Source organism: Pollachius pollachius (assembly GCF_949987615.1).
Source record: "Pollachius pollachius genome assembly, chromosome: 5".
NCBI classification, from domain to species: Eukaryota; Metazoa; Chordata; class Actinopteri; order Gadiformes; family Gadidae; genus Pollachius; species Pollachius pollachius.
In genome coordinates this window covers 23,951,880-23,969,320 of record NC_136938.1, presented here as the reverse complement: position 1 = coordinate 23,969,320, position 17,441 = coordinate 23,951,880, and the positions used below count along the sequence as shown (strand labels likewise).

Genomic DNA, 17,441 nt, shown 5'->3' with positions numbered 1-17,441 from the left:
TATGGTTTGGAATTATGAAGACAATGTACTATTGAAATGAAATTGATGGGACTGTATAATATTTGTATATATTATAGGACATGCATAATACCGATGCTGCCTGATAAGGAACCCAACAGAGCGCCATTATATAGTGGTTATATAGCCATTTCATGTATAATGTCAGAGGTCAAATCTTGCATATAAATGTGTTCTCACCATGACGAACCATATTTCATGTTTTGATTAAATTACCTGACGATAATCAATGTTGGCCCCTCCCTGGCTCCCTGTTTGCTCATCAGATGAGGATCACAATCAGCCTCACTAGCCGTAAGTTAATCATTGTGTACAGCGAGGAACGCTGGCTTTCCGTTTAGCGTGGCAGGGTGTACCATGTTGAACTATGCCTTGTTTGCTTCGTTTATCAGTCCACAAACACACCCATCCTCACCCATTTGCTTTTATTGTTTACGTCTTTTTTGTCTATAATGTAAAAATGGTCCATCACATCGTTACCATGTCCTTATCGCCGAGTGCAACCACATAACCGCGTCACCACATGAGGTTCACCAATACATACATGCAGATCTATATTAGATGACCGCGTTGCGACCGGTGTGGGAGACTAGCGCTCCTTGTACTTTATCAGGACCACAATGCAAACAAGGCGGTGGATCCCTGCAGGCCAGCCAGGCAAACTGAGAATGTGTGTGTGTGTGTGTGTGTGTGTGTGTGTGTGTGCGCGTTTCACTCTCCACCCCCCTCACTCCTGTGCTTACTACCTGAAGGGAGGAGAAAAAAAACAGCTATGTAATTGTGCCCTAGGCAGGGTGTAACCGTAAGGCACCTCAGACAAAGAGACAGTGCCTTCATAGCAGCTTGCTGCTCAGGGGAATAGAGGATTCAGGTATTCGCTTCAGATATCCCCGGGCACACACAGGACCAACAATATATATAGAGAGAGAACGGCTGCCGCCTGTGTGTTACTGACGTGACCATATAGGTAAGCCTTCCCTGTTTTCTCTGACCTTGGAATGTGTTAGTTGAAACGATGATGCCTTCTATTTAATTTATATAACAGAAATGAGTAACGCTTCAAAATGTGCAAAGTTATTATTTCACGGTGGAAAATGTGTTGATGTGTTGCAACAAGGGATACTCGAAGCCGGAGTGGTGTTGTGTAGAGGGGATATCGACTCGGGAAGTCTGCCCGCAGGTGAAGTGCTCTGGAAGTTTTGTCATGGTTGGATTAGGATGAACAGAGCTCCTGTTATTGCAACCTGTTAACAAGTGGATTAGAGATCACTGCAGAACCCAATGTATTAAAGCCTTTCAATCTGAGTTGATTTTGTTTTATTTTAATTGGGATTAGATTTTTCCATTATTTCATGTTTTCCATTTTTTTATGAAGCTGTCCAGTCTTGTTATACACAAAGGTTCTAACAAAGGGGATTATTTTACCCTCTTCTTATTGGCCCTCTGTATGAAATAGTACAACGCCGTACAGCTAGTAGGCTGTGGTAGACTTGCAACTGTGGAAGAATTGGGCATTCTCTTGGATAGTGTTTTATTCTACATGGCTGAATTAATTCCCAGGGAAAAGAGAGGGCTTTTGTGCAACAAAAGAATAGTCCCCAAAGGACGGCCCTGCTTTGCACTGTCAATCAGTGCAAAGCAGGGCAGTACTCTGTCCACAAACGACTGATTGTGAGATTAAGTTACTGAAACACATCGCGGTGGGTAACTTTCACTGTTTCCTCACTTTTCACAGCAAGATATGAAACAATCACAAAGTACTGCCTCATTAAAGTGTGTAATCTGTCACACTGTGGAAAAATTGGGCATTCATCTAAGTCATTGGTAGCAGCAACTATTTTCTCTGCGTATTTCTTTATATTTGGTTTTGAAAATGATACATGCATGCAATTAATGCTTCTACTTGGATAGATGCACTCTGAAGTCGTTTGACAAGGTGGTTCTGTGTGTGTGGGAACCGTTCACCAAATTTGCTGAAACAAGCTATGGCATCATGGGGGCCCCTGACCGACCAAGGCCATGAAGTGCAATGTATCCCAAGGCCCACACATGTTGTTATTAAACCGCTCTATATTCAATGATACAAGCGTGGTTGTATGTTAATATTTTGCCTTAAGTGATTGAGCATATTTATCCCAGGAAGACTCGCTGAGTATCAGATGCTCCCTGCCAAGAACCGGAACTGTTGTTGCTGAGGTACTAACGGAATTCCCTATGGGAAGGCTCCACTGGAGTTCCACCCACAGAAAATGGGGACAGTTGCCCTGGCATTGTTTCATTACTGTCACCCAGGGAGACCAACGGATCAAATGGTGCAAAATTCCACCTGGTTTCAAGCTGAGGGCTACTAATAGCCCTGTTTGCATGCTCTTCTCTTTGGATGTTTTGTAGACAAGTTGGCTAAACACACAGTAGCTGCAGATAGGGGTTGACCGGATTGTCTCTGAAGCGACAGTTAGCTCTCCGGTTGTTGACTGTTGCTGCACATGTATTTGACCTCAAAACAGACGACATATAGCAAACACTCTCTTTCTGCCTCTCTCGCTGTACGCAGAGTTGCACACTTGCTTTCTCTTGTTTGCTTGCCTTTCTCTTTCTCCATGCTTTCAATTTAGCCCGTTATGTCTCTGGCTCTCTCCAGTCTCTCTCGCTCTCTTTGCATGATTGCTCTTTCTCTATGTAACTCTTGTCTTCCCATGTGGGTTATGGCACTAGGCGTGGAGGTGTTTGGAAATAGGGAGGGCCGTTGAATCAGTATTTGTTTTGGAAAAGCAGCACCTTGTGAGGACTTTAATGGGAGAGTGTTTGGTCGCTAATGGTCACAGCTCATGCAAAGTAAAACCTTTTTTAGGAGCTCGACGTCACAGGAAATGAACAGCAAACAAAGTCATTGTCACATTTTTTATTTGGTCAGGGTTCTCAGTTCTCACTGGGGTTGGAAAAGCTTTCGGAAGTGTCCTAAGGACTCGTTCATCAAAACCTATAATCCTTTTTTGTAATTAAAAGGGTTTTGTGCAACTTTTGTGTACATAATAACATTAATTAAAATGTGTGTTTGGCGACAACTCTTACTCAAATTTACTCAGTGTAAACATCACTTATTTGTGTGTGCTTGTGTGTGTCTGTGTTTATACGAGTGTGTGTGTGTGTGTGTGTGTGTGTGTGCGTGTGTGTGTGTGTGTGTGTGTGTGTGTGTGTTTGTTTGGGGAGGAGGGGGCTGGGGGTGGGTCACCTGAGAGTTCCCATGCTACCAGGGGGTGCCTATAAACGATCAATAGTTTGGAGAACAAATCCGGCAGTATTAAACGCAGGCTACATGGTTTGGAGTGACCCCTCAGTCGATTCTATCCTCCACACATCATCTCCATCTCTCCCAGGTTGTGTATGGGACCGCTGCCCCCCAGGGCGGAGCAGGGATGTTCGACACACTGTACGACTGCTTCTGGTGGGACCGGATCTGGCTGCCTGTCGACCTGACGTGGGCGGACCTGGAGGACAGGGATGGACGTGTGTACGCCAAGGCCTCCCATCTCTACGTCACCGTCCCCTACGCCCTGGTCTTCCTGCTGGTCAGATACACGTTTGAAAGGTCAGTGATGCACTCCCAGGTCCTCCCTTCGTGGGAGACTCTCTCTGCTATTCCACCGCCTCCACTGATAAAGAAAATAGACGCTTAGATGGTTCTAGTAGTGATTCCTTGATATGTTATAGTGCTCAGGGCCTAATAAAGACAGGTTCTGAGTCAGCTGAAAACACTTTCACCCAGAGAGAACATTTCAAGGACAGCGCTGAATAATGGAATCCCTGAGCCTTTTGTTCTCACATAGCTGTTGGTTGGCAAGTTTATCTGTGTGGTTCTCTGTGTGTGTTTGTGTCTGTGTGTCTGTGTGTGTGTGTGTGTGTGTGTGTGTGTGTGTGTGTGTGTGTGTGTGTGTGTGTGTGTGTGGTATCTTGCTAATGGAAATGTGTGTTATCCCAGGTTCATCGCCACACCATGCGCTGTCTCCCTTGGGATCAAGGAGCGAGTTCATCTGAGGGTCACTGACAATCCCATCCTTGAACTTCACTATCTCTCCCACACCAGAAGCCCTGGCCAGGTAAAAGGTCACCTGGATTGAAGTGAGAGCGAGTCTCTCAAACCTTGAGAGACTTGAGTTTGATTGATGGGTTGGTGTTGTTTTGGTCTGGATGAGCTCCATGTGAATGCTGATGGTGGAATTAACTGGTGATTAGATTATCCCTTTAACAAACGGTGATGAATCCCTCTGCCGAACCCTGTTGACATTAGCAGGAACACGCTGCACTCAGAACTATCAACCTTTCTACTATTTTATATAGCTCTTTTACAAATCACTTAACACAATATGATGAATTATACAAGAGTGAAACAAGTAAAAATGTATAAATTGATCATTGAAACCTTTAAAGGCATATGCTATAAGAGGTGAAAGAGGGAAAGAGATGAGGGCAGCTAGATAAAAGTAACATTTTCAACTTTAACAAATTACACCTTTTGTTAATTCGAGCAATATTATTGACTCATCTTTTACATTCATATGTACACTGTATTTCTATGGGATTGTCTACTCTCATGGACATAACAGTGAAGACAGGAAATTGAATTAAAAGAGATAGGGAATGACATAGGCTCAAATCCCACCTGGCTCACAACAAGCCGGTTAGCACACTAGCAGGTTGAGCCACCAAGCCACCATTTCTGAGCGGCTCGATCTCCTTATCAGTTCACCTGTTTACATGCGTCCATGTTTGTGCCCCATGTCACACCTTTGCAGTCTGCTGTCAATGGGCTGTCCAAGAAGAGTGGCTTGTCAGGCAGGCAAATTGAGCGCTGGTTCAGAAGACGACGTAATCAGGACCGACCCGGAGTCCTCAAGAAGTTCAGAGAGGCCAGGTCAGCACTCTGTCTCTCTCGTTATCTGTGTGCGTCTCTCTCTCTAAGTCTGTAACTCTTTCTTCTTTTCTTTCTCTCGCTCCTTTTTTCTCACTCTCCCCCACTTCTCGATCTCCCTCTTTCTCTGTAAGTCTGTCTCTGTCTGTCACTTTCTATTTTTACCTCTCTCTCTTCCTGTTTTCATGCAGTCCTTATTGTTCTTCCTCTCTCTCTCTCATCCCCGCCTCTCTCTCACCCCCTCACCGTCTCTCTCTTGCCCTCTCTCTCTCTCAATCCATCTATCGCTCTCCCTCTGTCCTGGTATTCTAATACAAGTATATGACTGTATCATAACTGCCATATACTGTGATAACCCATGATAACCAATCCACTAATCATGGGCCTTTTGTGTCTTTGTCGTACAGTTGGAGGTTTGTCTTCTATCTATTCACATTTTTCGGAGGAATATTAGCTCTGTATGATGTAAGTATACCTACACAATATAGAAACATATGGTATAGCACAGTGGAAATCTTTGAGGGATTTCTGTTGCCATATTGTGTTCAGCACCATGCAGTCACTAGCCTAAACAAAACCTGAAACACATGACTTTACATTCTATGTAACAATGTTTTCAAATGGACTGTTGTTGAACTGTTTCAACACGGGACTGATCATAACTGCCTTCATTGTATTAATGCAACAGCCAGGGTAGCCAAGTCAATTAGATATACACACACACATACACACCCAAACACACACACAAACCCATGCACAGACAGACTAATAAACACACAAAGGCACACACACACACACACACACACACACACACACACACACACACACACACACACACACACACACATCGGGAGCATATTTATTTTGGCTTATGTGGAGCATCTGTCTTGAGTCATTTTGTTGCGGAGAGCGTTTGTTCAGGGAGAAATACAAACAACCAAACTCCAACCACCAAACATAAGTGAATATTGTATTCCTGTCTCGACTGTTTTACAGAAAGAATGGTTGTATGATACCCGACAAGTGTGGACAGGATTCCCAAAGCAGGTCAGTGAGTGACAAGATGCTGGTGTGTTCTCACCATTCATGTGTAAAAACCCAAGAATGGCTTCAACCTCACTGCCATGTCAGATCCATCACCCCCCGCCCCTGAAACCATTACCACATGTATATAATGCACACATGCAGGCATAATGTGTAATGCATCCACATCCATTACTGATAAACGCTTGACGTAAAGCTCCGCCGTTCCAACAGGCCGCTGATAATAGTTTTCATGTTGGCTCAAACAACTCCTTATTTAGAAATGTAGCACGGTTCTTGTACGTATGTGTGTGTGTGTGTGTGTGTGTGTGTGCGTTTGTGTGTGTTTGTGTGTATATGCGTGTATACGTGTGTGTTTTTTTTTTAACTGTATGTGTTTGTGTGTGTGTGTATCTAAGTTTGTGTGTGTGTGTGTGTGTGTGTGTGTGTGTGTGTGTGTGTGTGTGTGTGTGTGTGTGTGTGCATGTGCTGCATCCGTGTGGTCCTCACGGTGTTCCAGAGAAGCTAATCAGGAGTTCTATGAGGTCACTTGTGGCGCACCGGCTCCAGGATTATAGATGATCCCAGAGCTACGTTATCAGAATATGTGTGTTTTCTTCTTTCCTTTCAGGAGGGTGGTGGTCTGGTGGTGGGTGGGGTGAGGGTGGTTGGGGCTGGTAGTCGTAGGCTTCACAATGGAGAGGGCTTTAGCCGTATAGAGTTGCTTCCTCCAAAATTGTGGGGCCTTTAGACAAAGCCTACCGCCTACAGGGACAACCCCTTGGTTTAACGTGTGCTTTGTGTGACCGAGACGCAGATTGGGTTTACCCTTTCTTTCCTGTGTGTGTGTGTGTGTGTGGGTGTGGGTGTGTGATTCTTTGTGGGCCTATTTGTTCCTACAACTTTTCTTACCTTTGTTCTTTCATTCATTCTCTCTCTGTCTCCCTCTCTCTCTCTCTCTCTCTCTCTCTCTCTCTCTGTCTGTCTCCCTCTCTCTCTGTCTCCCTCTCTCTCTCTCTCACCCTCTCCCTCTCTCTCTCTCTCTCTCCCTCTCTCTCTCTCTCTGTCTCTCTGTCTCTCTCTCTCTCCCTCTCTCTCTCTCTGTCTCTCTCTCTCTCTCTCTCTCTCTCTCTCTCTCTCGCTCTCTCTCTCGCTCTCTCTCTCTGTCTCTCTCTCTCTCTCTCTCTCTCTCTCTCTAGTCCATGCTGGAATCTCAGTACTGGTATTACGTCCTTGAGATGAGCTTCTATGGGTCCCTGCTCTTCAGCATTACCTTTGATGTGAAAAGGAAGGTATGTATGAGCATCAGAGGTGGAGACACACCTCCGGCCTGACCGCTAGATCTGAGCATGTTGGGGATTAGACACTTGGAAAGCCAATGCTTATAAGTGACACGAGTGTCACACTATTTGTAAGCCTATTTATAGTTCAAAGGTTGTTATCTATACACACAAATAGGTTTTTGTTTGCGTTACAGGGCAACACATGAAGCTTATATCTGAGAGCATTATTAGATTCATGTAATAGAGTTAGATAGAGTCTTCAATTTCAAAAGTTAAACCTGCTGAAAAGGTCAATTTGCTTAAAATGTTGTATGTTAATGCCTTCCTTTAAGTATCCTGTAGCTGACTCATGAGGAGGAAATGAGACTATGCAAATTCCTACAATGCTTTGCTAATATTCACGTTGCACTGCAGTATCAGATTATAAAATCCTATTGCGATACCACAAGTCTGCCGGTCTTAATCGAAGCGTCCAGGTTTTCGCGGGGGAAACAGGGGTAACATCTCTTGAGGTTCAGAAGGTAAACACTCTCCTGGTTCCTCCCCTCCAGGACTTCAATGAGCAGATCGTTCACCACCTGGCCACGCTGACCCTGCTCTCCTTCTCCTGGTGCGTCAACTACATCCGCATCGGAACGCTGGTGATGCTGGTCCACGACTCCTCCGACGTGCTGCTGGAGGTCAGTCGGGTCCGCACGTCTGGCCAGGGTGTGTAGAGTGTACAGGGCTTCCCCCGGTCAGACTTTGACCCATGTAGGCGGAATGCAAACAAGATATTCTCTTAACAGTCCTTCTCTCTCCCTCTCCCTCTCACTCTCCCTCTCTCACTCTCTCTTTCTTTCTCTCTCTCTCAAACATACTCTCGCTCTCTCTTTCACTCTCCTTCTCTCTCTCTCTCAGGTTATTTTACCATCCCTAGCCCTAGCCGTAAATCAAACCCCTCTTTGTTTTACTGGAGATCATTTAACTCTACAAGTCGTGCATAGGTTTGTAGACATTCAAATCCAACCTAGCCTTAACCCTAACCCCAAAACTTAACTATAGCCCTAACCCCAACGCTTACCCTTTTACTGGAGAGCAATCAAGCTTACAAGTAAGGTCTAGGTGTAGACTTTAAACCCTAACCTAGCCCTCATCCTTACTGTAAAACCTAGCCCTAAATCATAGCCAAAGCCCTAACCATAGCACTATCCCTAAGCCCTAACCCTTACTGTAACACTTTAACTGGCGGTCAGTGCAGTCCAAAAGTCTGGTCTAAGTTTATATTTGACTTGACCTAGCTTTGGCTGGGAATGATGTTGTGTGTTGTGGGGATGACTAACAACACCATTCTCTCTCCCTCTTATAGTCTGCCAAGTTATTTAACTATGCCAAATGGGAGAGGACCTGCAATGCACTGTTTGTTGTGTTTGCCATAGTGTTTATGGTAACAAGACTGATCATCTTTCCATTCTGGTAGGCCAACACATTACATTTGTGCGTGTGTGTGCGTGTTTGTGTGTGTGTGTGTGTGTGTGCGTACTGCGCATGATTGATACATTGCTTTTCTATTCATTACCAGTGTCCTTTTTATTAAGTCTTTATCTTCCCCGTTTCCCAGATGATTGCCTGCGGTGTACATTTCCTTTTTCATTGCTCTTAATACTTTCTCCCGAATGGGGAGACGTCATGCATATGCAGAAGCCGATGTTTCAGTCAGCAGGAAAATCAATATTCCAATTAATTATATCTTTGGCTATTTGAAAGCTTACTCTGCATATCAATTGGCAAACACACTATGGGACACTGATGATTACAACAAATCAGGGGCAAATTTACAAGCTGGATTTGAAGGTTTTATGGAGCATTATTATAAAGTATTGTGGAAAAAGCTTAGTTGGAAATACTGGAGTTTTTGAAGTTCTGTTTGGAAATTATGTTGTGCTAAATGACCACTATTAACTACTTAAAACCTTAACTTTAATGGTTTTGGGTCATTACATTCGCCCATAAAAATATAACAGTTGGCTGCTGTAACTTGGTTCAGTTGCAAGCTGGGAAGAGGAGTTCCATGCCGTGGCTTTAACGATGGATCTCTGTTCACCAGGCTGATCCATTGCACCTGGGTCTATCCGGTCGAGCACTACCCGCCCTTCTTTGGCTACTACTTCTTCAACGTCATGCTGGTGGTCCTGCTCTTCCTGCATATATTCTGGGCCTACCTCATTCTCCGCATGGTCCGCAAGTTCCTGTTCGGCAAGGTGAGTCCATCCTGGGATTATCGCTTCCGTCCTGCCTGCCGGTATACCCAGCATTACCTTTTCCAGAGATACAAACCTACCACAAGTGTGATACAAGAAGCCAGGCTGTCGGAACCTGTCACAGGTAAATGTTCTAACCAGTGGCCGCTCAAAGCGCTAACATTCCCCCATTCGTGCGCACATTCACACACTGATGGCGGTTACAGCCATGCAAAGAGAAAGCCAGCTCATCGTGAGCAGTGAAGGTGAGGCGTCTCGCTCAGGGACACCTCGACACCGGGGATCGAACTAGCAACCTTCCGAATACCAGCCAACTCATGAGCCACATGCCCCGCAGGTGAAAAAGATTTCTGCAAGCTGCTTGCATGCCCCTGGTACATTCAGGGCCTATGTATTATTTTTGTACCATGCATTGGACTAAAGCGTGTTTGCAGTCCCCTAAGGCCCTGACCTTTGGCCACAGTGTGGTTGAAGAGTTGGGGGGAAAACCAACAGACCCATTTGTACAAGGAGATTGATACATTTGAATACACTATGACCGGAAAATACCTTGTTTTAAGTGTATCAGTCACTAATTGGTAACAACATATTAAGTAGTTTGTAAATAGTTACATAGTACTCTGTTGTCAGTATGAAAGCGAATATACAATAAATAAAGTACTCATTAACAATGGTCACCTCCGCCTTATCCAACATGTGCTAATGCATTGTAATTGCGTTTTGGAACATCACATCAAATCATAGGTTTTCTTTTGCTTGCTCAGCACACACTGTTATCGCAGCCTCAATCTCCTGGTGAGAGTTATTATATGGGGCTCTGCACTTGATTGACCAGACGCACATTTAGAACACCGTTTTCCACTCTAGCTCAAGTTTCTTTCATGCTCCTTTCAGGTGCATATCTTGTTCTCTTTTGTTCTCTCCATGTGCTCTAATTAAAAATGGTTGAGAGACCTTTTCAGTCCCTTTATTTTCCTTCATCCCTCTCTCTCTCCTTTTATTTTCTACCCCTTTCTTCTCAAATCCTGTTTCGTTTTCTTTGCTTTGTGTTAAGATGACCAGAGACGAGAGGAGTGACCACGAAGAGGAGGATGAGGAGGACGAGGAAGAGGAGGAGGGCAGTTCAACCGAGGAGATGGAGAGGAAGCAGAGCAATCATTCAAACGGCTCAGGACGGGTGGTCAGAAAGGAGGGCAAAAACGGCCGCTTTGGACATTTGTCTCTCGCGGAGACAACCTGCCAAGCAAAGACTGTGTACTGAGCTGGTGGCGTCAACAATACATCCACGTTTGGAACAAATCGGAACGGTGCGCCTATGGAATGCCCGATAACTGCAGCATTGGAATGTATTATGTTAAATGTTTAATATGCAATCAAATGTTATTTTCAATACGGAGAAGATAACAACCAACAAAGTGTGCTTCAATTATTAAGCACACGCACATATTCAAACAACGTGGAGAAATCTTTCGTGCATGCGCAGCACGTAGTGAGCGTCCCTCACATACAGAGAAGGACGCTATGAACGGCTCTGCGGCGCTTGAGTTTTTCCACACGGTTGTCAGTAGCAATGCCCCCGGCTTTGTAAACATGGGAAGCGAGCAAGAAAAACAGGCGAACAAAAACACAAAAGCTTTTGTTTTCATTACTTGCGCCTAATGCATCCCATATTGCCGAAGGGGCTGCGGTAGTGACTTGCATACTGTCAAATGCCCCCCCCGTCCAGGAACAGCTGCCCAGCGTCAGTAGGCCCACTTCATCTATCAAGACCTGCTGGCAGTGTTGCCAGATTGGAGCAGATTTCCTGACCAATCTGGCAACCGTGTCTGCAGCGCGTTGCAGCTAGACGTGGTCAGCGAGGGATGAAATGCACTCCAGTATCGCCCTGGGTTTCTCCAAATGCTCGTATTTGGGGGGAGATGCTGGGAGTGTAGTGGTTATAATGTCTTGGCTGCATGGCCTTCTTTTTTTTTTATACCGGTTAAGGAGTAGATAAATGACTCAACGGCTGAAGGAAGGGTTGAGAGTTTGCTCCGTCCAGCTGTGCTCTGCCGTTCCAGCTCACGTCTCACCTTACTTAATAACACTAATAGACGCAATAATCATTCCTTGTACAAATAAGTGTAATCGAATACCGAAGTCCTAGGACTATTGACTGAAACATGAAGTAATAGCAGCTTTTGTCTTAAAAACGTTTTTTTTTATGTTTACACATGGACTCCATTGGCGGGGCCAAGAAATCCATGGTTTCAGGTGATTGCTGAAGGAGTTTTAATGTGCTTTCAATGGTTGAAGGGATTCTTACAGAAAGCATAGTCTGAATGTTCAAATAAATTGAAGTATTAATTTCGGAAGTGTTGTAATGTAGGAATTAATAAAAATACCTCGTGCGTTAATGGAAACGCATGGGCATGTATCTCTCCTTTTATTTTTTAGGTTAAATACTGTTCCATCATTTCTGGTCTTTAATCAGTCTGTCAGACATGTACTCTGTTGCTGTGTTTTATGAATTTGGTGCTGCAGGAATGAAACGGCATTAATTGAATAAATTCGTACCCTTTTCATAGTCCTTCATATTATTTTTATTTTGTATTAATTATTTTTTAAGTTACAATGAAGGTGTCACTGTTGTTCCGCTGGCAACCACTAGATGGAGCACACCACCAGCATAGGCCGCCCTGTCAAAAGCTTTGTTGAGCTGCAAGGATATCTACCTCAATCTCCCCTTCTCAATCAAACACACACACACGCACGCACATGCACACACACGTATACACACAGGCAAACACACACACACACACACACACACGCGCACCCGCACGCACACACACTCTACAGATTTACTTTTGCGCTTGCCCTCAACCCTGCTCTCGGTGTTTAGTAATTACTCATCAATCCACCCGTGTGTGCAACCACCCATCCATCCACCCGCCAAACCGTCCATCCATCCTTTCATCCATCCATCTGTCTCTGATGGCCGGTCTTGCCTTATAATTGCCAGGTAGCTGAAGGATTAAGGATGAACCAAACGTTTAAACAACGGGTAACGCACCAAGCGTAGGTTATGGAACGCGGTCTCTGATTGGCTGAAATCAAGGGGGGGGGAGGGGAGGGGGGTCACTCAACGATCACCTGTGCCGAACCAGAATCGACAACTGTCATAACATGCATGCGCAAACGGTGCACGACGGGAGACTTGGGTGTTACTAACGTGTGGTTCCTTTTGTTTAAACTTTCATTTGTGAAAGGCCAAAGTCTATATATAGGGCCAAACAGTGTTTTCATCTGTTATGGATCTGGGTTCCTTTTACGTTATTTGAAACAAATAGACAGTCGCACCTATTATCTTTATTTACAAACATATTTGTGTTTATACATAGTTATTGTTCTGTTATGTGAGCATTATTTAGCTCCCGGCAACGTCACAACTGCACCTCTTCACTTGAACCCACGTGTAGGGTTTCAGAGCGACTCCTGACGGACAGCCTCACTCACCAACGAGAGGGCAGAACCGCGTTAGTGTATCACCTCTAAACCAATTGCGTTGACGGGGAGGCGTTGCCAATTTCCAGGAGGCATGCCCGGAGTTTCAAATTCACTTGGCTGAATCAACACTAACTTCTCAAACTTTAGAAAAGTTGTGCAGTCCTCTCTGGCTTCGCAAGCGCTTACATCCCCCCCCTCACAGGTCCTCTGCTTAGCTGTATCATGCATGACAGTCATGTTACACCGCTTGTCTTGCTGCTTTCATTCTTCTCTATCGGGTTGATTGCGGAGACTGGTAAGTAGCCTATATGCGCTTATAGCGTTACGCATTACGCATTCACCACAGGCCTGTTCCTCTATTGGCCGGTTCTTCTCAATAATCGTCGTTGGATAGATCCTTTATAGAAATAGAAAAACTGTGGTTTTTCTCGAAAACCTTCTAAACAGCATTAGGATGCCTTCACATGTTGCTCTGGTCTTGTGCATGCTCATTGAAAGGTTATTTGGGCACTTACTTGTCCAGTAAGTCTAATAATGTGTACTTACTGCGACAGCGTTTGGTGTTAGATGCATTGTTTAAGGGGAATAATTCAGATTTATTTTCTCACGTCACTTGACCGCCTGTGTTTCCACCTTCCTGGTAGTTGTCCCAGAACTGGAGACTGATGAAGTGGTTCCCATGGTGCTATTTGGAGAGGACACACACCTGCCGCTGCAGGACCAGACCCGGCGTTACCGCGACCGGCGCTCCCCCCACGACGTCCCGGGTGGTCACGACGCGACTCACAAGGATCACTTACTTCTGTTGCTTCCCGCTTTCGGAAATAATCTCTACTTGAATCTTAGAAGCGACAACTCGTTCCTCTCTGACGACTTTGTCGTCGAGGAGAGGAAAAGAGGCAAGAGTCCCCAGCTGTCGCGGATCCCCCAGGGCCAGCTCTGCTTTTACACAGGATGGATAGTCAACCAAACGGACTCGTACGCCTCGCTCAGTACCTGCGGAGGCCTGGTAGGGCAACACATACATCACCTCTTCTCTTTTCAGCTCACCTTCGACCGATGTTAAAGTTAGCCTAGCATGCACAGATCAATGCGTCATGCGCCGAGCCTTGCGTTTAAGTCAAACCTCTGGTAGGATTTCAAGCGATCGCCCGATAAGTGCGTGAGTGCAAAATCGACTCATTTAATTTAATTTCGGTCCAAGTAAGAAGCGTCAGAAGTCCTGTCAGCTATAGCTGCTGCTGACCCTTGGTGTCTGGCAGGACACCCCAGAGCTGTCTGGCTCCCAAAGATTAGCTAGCTCCCGGGAAGCATGACTGTCACCATGGTGCCAAACAGTTTAGGCAACTGATAGGCCTGGCTATAGGGTCACTGTGTCACACACACACACACACACACACACACACACACACACACACACACACACACACACACACACACACACACACACACACACACACACACACACACACACACAGACACACACACACACACACACACACACACACACACACACACACACACAGCAGGTGTGTAGAGAGAGGGCGAAAGAGAGCGTTTGAGCGAGAGAGACCGACACACACACACACACACACACACACACACACACACACACACACACACACACACACACACACACACATATATATATATATATATATATATATATATATATATATATATATATATATATATATAGAAACAACCGCATGAGCACATATATGCACACAGACTAACACATGCAATCACTTTTTCTGTCCCTCTTTCTCTCACGCACTGCATACATGATACATGCATGATGCTACTGAAACACTGCATGCATGATGTTACTGAAATGACTCAACCATCCAGACATTCCAGTCCAGCGATAGTGTGTGCGTTAGTGGTTTTAGTCAACCTACAGACACGTACAAACACAAAGCCGTCCTATTTGACATTTACTGTTAACACCCTAACGCCTTCGGGGAACATCTCAAGTACACCCAATTAGAACCCACAATGAAAGCGGAGAAAACTGTCTACCTTTGCCTTGATAACCCTCTGAGAAGCGGGGATCTTGATTCTTATGGACTCTCCTCCCGCTCCATGTGTGGCAGTGAAAACTAGGTCGGGTTTAGGGCAAAGCTGGTGTAGGCCATCCTCTGCCCCAACAGAAGCACACTTGGTCTCATTATTATGGTTGGCCAGTGCATGTCTGACACTGATCTCAAGGCAGTGCGGTCTGGGCTGGTAACACTATCCAGCCCCCCCCCAAGCTCCCCTCTCCCCAAGCCCCAACCACACCTCCAGCACCTCCAGAACCACCACCCTCCTCTCTGCGTTAACCCTCGACCAGGCAGGGTCAGCTCCAGCCCCTATGCACTCTGAGGCGTCCACTCTTTTAAATGTTTCAGGGAGGCGCCCTCTCCAGGTGCTTTTTATTTGGCTGAGGGACAGGTCAAGGTGCCCACACACACACACACACACACACACACACACACACACACACACACACGCGTGCACACACACACACACACACACACACACACACACACACACACACACACACACACACAGGGGCGTGCAAAAGAACACACACACACACGCATGAGCGCAAACACGCCAACACACACGCGCTCACACGTGTGTGTTGGGATCCGGGTAGATGCAGACATATCGACCATGCCAAGGACATGTTAGCCACAGTGGCTTTAACTCAATCCACCGCCACGTGCGTCTGTGTACACGCACCGGTTGTCCTTGCGTTAGCGCCAGTGTAGGCTCTAAAAAGGAGTGTGCACGGGTCAAATCGAATCCCATTTACTCGTCTCCAGAGGCCCGGCGCATTGTAGCAGCTGTGCTGTGGACGCCTGGCTTTCCTCCAGACCTCCAGAAGAGGGAATGCCTGAATGCAGGCTAAATAAAGACAAAAAAAGAATGCTTGCTTTACAGCGTTGAAAGGGATCGTTAGACAACATTTTCTTTTTTTAGACTTAAAGTTCTCTTGTATTGTTTTGCAGCAGCCAATGTGCTATAACCTGGCAGCCCCGTATAGGGAAGGCTACCTAGGAATAGCATCAATTCTCTGTGTTCGTTGAGCTGGAGATTGACTTTAATCCATCCTGCCGCTGGTCAACAACGTGTTGCAGCCTGGACTGACCCCTGTCTCTGGGGGGTTAGCGCGTGAAACACACGACACAGGTGCGCTCTAGTCTGGGCCGGAGTAATATTCTAGGTAACCCTGCGTCATGGGTAATCTTAGAGGGCAGAATAGTCATCAGGGTGATGAGGGTGCCCCAGCCCCAAAAGTTTGTGTGTGTCCAAACCCATTCACCCCGACTCATTGATACCATGTATCTAAAAAACAAATCCACCGTAAGGCTCTGTTGATATAAGTGTCTGCTAGTCAGTAATACGAGGATGTGTGTCCCTAATACATGCGTTTACAAGGCCGGTACTGTTTTACCGTGAGAGCCAACCACCATTAGCCTCATGCAACCTAATGGAAAGTGACATCACCTTGTGCAATTAGCGTCACCAGGCTCGCTGCTGCCCTTGAGGGTTGACGTTTTGGCAGCTAACTTGAGACAGTGATTCAAGCCACGCTCGCTCGTTATTTATCCCGTTTCATGCCTCTGAGTAAGTTATTGTTTTAGCGTATTACTGTTGTGTTTCCGAGGGTTACATTAGATTTGCGCGCATAGTTTGTAACTGGAGGGTCCGTGTTACTTCAACAAAAACCAACGTACCGTAATATGTGGATAAAACTCGAGCCTTCTCATTTCATAAAGATGTTGTCAGCATAACGTCTCTGTTTCTCAGAATAGGCCTCCCATCAACCTCCATTCTCTTCTGTTTCTTCTCTCTTTATTACTGTTTTAAATTATTCCGCTAATCTATTTGACGATCTTCAGCTAATCTTTCACGTGGGGCATCTGGTAAGGGGTGAACCCAAGGGATGGATGTTCTCCATGGGAACACTATATTGTTGTCACGGATACAAACGAGGGCCACAAGTTTGAAGCCCTGTGAAATGATCCTCCCAAATCAAACCAGATGGACCTTTATGACACGGCCGTGAATCTCGGCCACATGTCCTTCTAGCTGCCGGTCTTCCTTAGGCTGTTCGTTCCGCGCACGACTGTATGGTCCCGGGATGTTCGAGTAACGAATGAGCACAGTCACACACACATGCACGCACGCACGCACGCACGCACGCACGCATGCACACACACACACACACACACGCATACACTGCGCCGGACATGTGTGAGCACGGGGTTCGGTCTGGTGCACAGACCGTACCAAACCTTCGACAAAGCCCAGAGTGTCTTTTCTTGCCTGGTGTAACCTCACATCCTCCCATGCTCAATGTCTCCCATCCTAAATGGTTTTAAGGTTCATCTTGTATTTAGCGTCAAACATGCCTTAGCCAAATACTGTAGATGATTTAGGCCGATAGTGATTATGGAATGTAAAAAGCACTCTGATTGGCTGAGGATA

General features: G+C 45.7%; 2 protein-coding genes across 2 annotated transcripts in view; both read left to right on the top strand.

The window, feature by feature from the left end:
* Nucleotides 1-813: 813 nt before the first annotated feature.
* Nucleotides 814-12,042, top strand: cers3a (ceramide synthase 3a). The gene is made up of 11 exons (XM_079737234.1): nt 814-985; nt 3,396-3,607; nt 3,998-4,115; nt 4,812-4,930; nt 5,335-5,392; nt 5,924-5,974; nt 7,150-7,242; nt 7,785-7,913; nt 8,582-8,688; nt 9,320-9,473; nt 10,528-12,042. The coding sequence occupies exons 2-11, from the start codon at nt 3,435-3,437 to the stop codon at nt 10,732-10,734; spliced, it is 1,209 nt and encodes a 402-aa protein (XP_079593360.1). The 5' UTR covers nt 814-985; nt 3,396-3,434; the 3' UTR covers nt 10,735-12,042.
* A 1,596-nt stretch (nt 12,043-13,638) lies between these two features.
* The window catches only part of adamts17 (ADAM metallopeptidase with thrombospondin type 1 motif, 17), a gene marked incomplete at both ends in the record, with an annotated part of 69,266 nt that continues 65,463 nt past the window's right edge, over nt 13,639-17,441 (top strand). The window contains one exon of the mRNA XM_079737011.1: nt 13,639-13,968. Coding sequence (XP_079593137.1) covers nt 13,639-13,968 — 330 coding nt within the window. The remainder of the gene's footprint in view (nt 13,969-17,441) is intronic.